The 3910-nt window shown below is 34.3% G+C and overlaps 1 protein-coding gene across 1 annotated transcript; it reads left to right on the top strand.

The window, feature by feature from the left end:
- The first annotated feature begins 2555 nt into the window (after nucleotides 1-2555).
- On the top strand, nucleotides 2556-3095 carry LOC120352976. The gene has a single exon (XM_039435351.1). The coding sequence runs from the start codon at nucleotides 2556-2558 to the stop codon at nucleotides 3093-3095; it is 540 nt and encodes a 179-aa protein (XP_039291285.1).
- The last annotated feature ends 815 nt before the right edge of the window (nucleotides 3096-3910 follow it).

Raw genomic sequence — 3910 nt, 5'->3', positions numbered from 1 at the left:
GGATGAATATGAAGATAATTAAATTTAATCAAGATAAGTATTCTCATTTGAGTTTATAGATAAGCATTTTTAGTTTAGTTCTGAATGTATTTCACTTCTGTTTGCAGACAAGATTTTTCTTATGCAAACTGTATTGTATTCAATGATCTGTAATATCATTTGTATTATGCAATTTGTCATTGAATAAAACTTGATTTGATTCGATTTGATATATAGGAGGTCTATGTGGAAGCAGAGACATAAGGATATCCGTTTCGTTTCTCTATGGTTTTGTATTTGTTCATTCGTGGTATTTAAGACAAATGACAAAGGATCTGGGTGCTATGATTTATGAACAATGGGAGAGAGTAGCAATGGACAGATCTAATCTAATCTAATTAATAAGATTGATTTTCCAATGTAAGTTACAATATTTAAATAAAATAATTCACAATGAATATTCTTGGAGGATACTTTAATGTAGGGGATGAAATTTCCAATGCTGCAACAATTGTTCATTTGGCAATGGAATTCGAAGCGGGTGTCTGTGACAAAATTTTTGACGTTGCAGATTAATTTGGACTAGTTAGTAGATAAACATAGCAAAAGTGCACATCTTTATCCCCTCTGTTGAAGGTGTGGAACCGCTGAGTTGACACTAGTTGCAATATTGAAAATGCTGCTACATTGCACCATCATTTTGACTATGTGTTACATCACACAACTATTATATGAATACTTTGTATTGTTTTAAACAACTTGAATCAATTGACAATTCCTTTTTTACTGCTTATTCAAATTTACTATTTGTTATATTAGGTTCTCATTAAACGTCCTTTTTCCTACTGAGTGCAGTCATCATAACTTTTAAGGCCATTTGTAAAGTGCCAGTTTTATCAATAAATTCAATCATTTGTTATTGTTACATTGTCTTACAATTTCTTGGCGTCTACCTTGCTACCAGGTATTTAGTAGTTTTACTCTTGTTAGTTTTATTGTTAGTTTGGGTAAAGGTATTGATGAACATCAGCCATCTTTTAAATTATATTTATTATTTAACATTGTCATAAACCAAGGGTTTTGACAGCTCCTCAAGCACATCAAAATTTAAATTTATTTTTCTTTTTAATTTTCAATAATAAACTCAAGATCACTAGAAAGCCAAATTGCGCTGACTGAATGAAAAATCGCAGAGCTTCAGAGTGGTGGAACTTTCCAGTCTCCCCACCAGCCGGCATTTTCATATTAGATTTTTCCACTTTTCGAGTGAGTCTCTTTTGTGCCGCTCCTCCGAACACTCAAAGACTCTGACTGGCCAGGACCTGGACCTTCCTCTAGACCTCACCTTCCAGCCAAAGCTGACGAGATGGTCATCATAAAGGGGATTGGTATCTTACTCAATTAATTATTTATCATTTCAGTAGTTATAAAAATATAATGTCATGTTGTTTTTCTTTCTTATAGGAATTTAAAAATAATAAATAAAATGTGAGTTATATGCGAGAAACCAAAAAATGTTACGTTTGAACCACCCCCACCCCCTTAGCACAAGGGGTTGGGGGGTGGACTATTGATATGTTTACCTCCTTACTACCCTAAACAGGACTGCGGGGTCAAAAATTGTCTTCCAAACTTTTCCCTCTATAACCTTTCCTTGAATAGACTATATATCATCTAGTTAATTTTGATTTACATTAACTAAAAAGCTTCCCTCATAGTAATTTTTTTCAATATTTTACTAATTGTAAAATTCACATGAAATTTAATATATTGCCGAGACTGTCAAAGATGTGAATTTTCAATGTGCTTTGATGTAAATTATTGCAAGAAACTAATATCATGGTTAGCTATGCATAAAGAGGCATGATAGCATGATGGTCATTCTTTACTGAATCGAAAAAAGCTATTATAACTTTTTCTACTATTAATTTGGTTCTCAATAAACTAGTTATGATCAGATGCCTCATCACTAAATGCAAAATTCATGTCGGTTATGTAGCTTTTCTGCAATAAACTGGAATTACTCAATAATTAAGTTGTTTAATTTGCTGTTAAAGTTAGGCCACATTCACACCAGAGTTGTCAACTGAGTTCTCAACAAATTGAGGCAATTTCTGGAAATCCTTGTTTCAAACGAGAAATTTCGTTTCCCAACCAGTATGAGAAACACTGAAAAAGTTCTGAATGAAATCTTCTACCTCTACAAGTCCACGCAGACTATACAATCTCTATTAGACCAATTCTGTAATAAAAATATCGATGTAGGAAGTGAGTGTAAGTGCACAGCGATGTGTGGAGCTGTTTTTCATGATTCCTGTGTGAAAATTGATAACAATGACGGTGCTACTACTCGTTCAAATGAAAAATGGAAGTGTGTGGACTGTCGACGGCCTTCTACGAGTAACAACAAACCAACATCAGGAAACGCTGTGGTGACGGAAGACTTTCTTGTGTGTAAGCTTGATGATTTCAAAAAAGATATATTAAGTATAATAACGAGTCTTAAATCTGAGGTGGCTGAGCTTACAAACTCCACACAGTTCCTATCTAACAAAGTGGATGAATCAAGCGCCGTAATGCTGAAAGTAAAGGGAGAACTCGCAGACATCAAAAAGGAAAACGCGGAATTACGTTTGAAAAATGAGGATCTCAACGAGTTAGTGGAGGATCTAAGAGAGAGAATGAGAAACATCGAGCAGTATACCCGGAAAAATAATTTGGAGATAAGTGGTATTCCGGTGACTCCGCAAGAAGATGTCCGTCACATAGTGAAGGATGTAGGGGCGGCACTGGGATGTGACATGCAGGTGTCTCAGATTGCAGCAGCTCATAGGGTACCGTCGTACAACAAGGAGCGTCCGCCTGCGATTATAGTCAACTTCTATAATCGAGACACCAAAGAAGAGATTCTCAGGAAGTTTAGAGAAGTAAGAGGAAAAAACCATCTGACCGCCAACACAATCAACAAGAACTTCATACCCAGTAGAGTTTATGTGTCACAGGAAAACAAACAATTCCTCTCCAAGCTCAAAAAAAGTGTCAGGAGATCGGATATGCTTTTGTATGGTGCCGAGATGGAAAGTTTTTTGTTAGAAAAGCTGAGGGGGAAAGAGTGATGAAGGTGAATACACTTGGTGACATTCAGAAACGAGAGTGATTGACTTTAGAACTACTAAACCGAGTCCTTTAAAGGTGTTTGCTTCTCTATACAATGAAATCTCAGAGATACTGGGAGAGTGAGATCCTTGTTTCAAATACATTTTTTTACTATGCTGTTGGAATTTTTGAATTGGTTTTTTTTGAGGATTCGGATTAAATTTTAATATTTTTCTGTTTTAAATGAACCCAAAAACTTATTACGATGACTTGAAATTGTTTTTCAATGACGATGATAATCTTCCCTTAATATATGCAGATATAAGAAGCGTAAGAAGAAATTTCAATACCTTAGTTGCTGAATTAAGCCAAATTGAAAAAAAGAATTCATATTATAGTTCTGAGTGAAATCTGGATTAATGATGATGAAGTTAACTTATATAATCTACCAGGATATAACATTTTTGCCAATTGTAATAACAGCTATAGAGCTGGAGGGGTTGAATTGAATTGAATTGAATCGCTGCCTTCATATGTTATGTGTTAGGGTTATGTGTTATATAGATGAGAATATTAATGTATCGCAGATGAGTTTTGATATGACAACCGCGGATTCTTTACTTTTGAATGTAACTATTAATCATGCTTACTTTAAGCTAATCTGCCTGTATAGATTGCATTGTTTCTCGGAAATTGATTTTATAGATGAATTGACAAAAAAGTTGCAAAATGTGAATCATAATATAATTTACGTAGGCGATATAAATATAAATCTAGATTTAGTAAATAGCTGTAATAACGTACAAAATTACATGAGTATGATGAGCGGATATGG

This window comes from Nilaparvata lugens, chromosome 9, assembly GCF_014356525.2.
Source record: "Nilaparvata lugens isolate BPH chromosome 9, ASM1435652v1, whole genome shotgun sequence".
Lineage (NCBI taxonomy): Eukaryota > Metazoa > Arthropoda > Insecta > Hemiptera > Delphacidae > Nilaparvata > Nilaparvata lugens.
This window is presented reverse-complemented; position numbering and strand designations above follow the sequence as displayed.

What these genes read in the sequence shown, in the direction of transcription:
- LOC120352976 (XM_039435351.1), top strand. Translation starts at nt 2,556, where the DNA reads ATGCTGAAAGTAAAGGGAGAACTCGCAGACATCAAAAAGGAAAACGCG.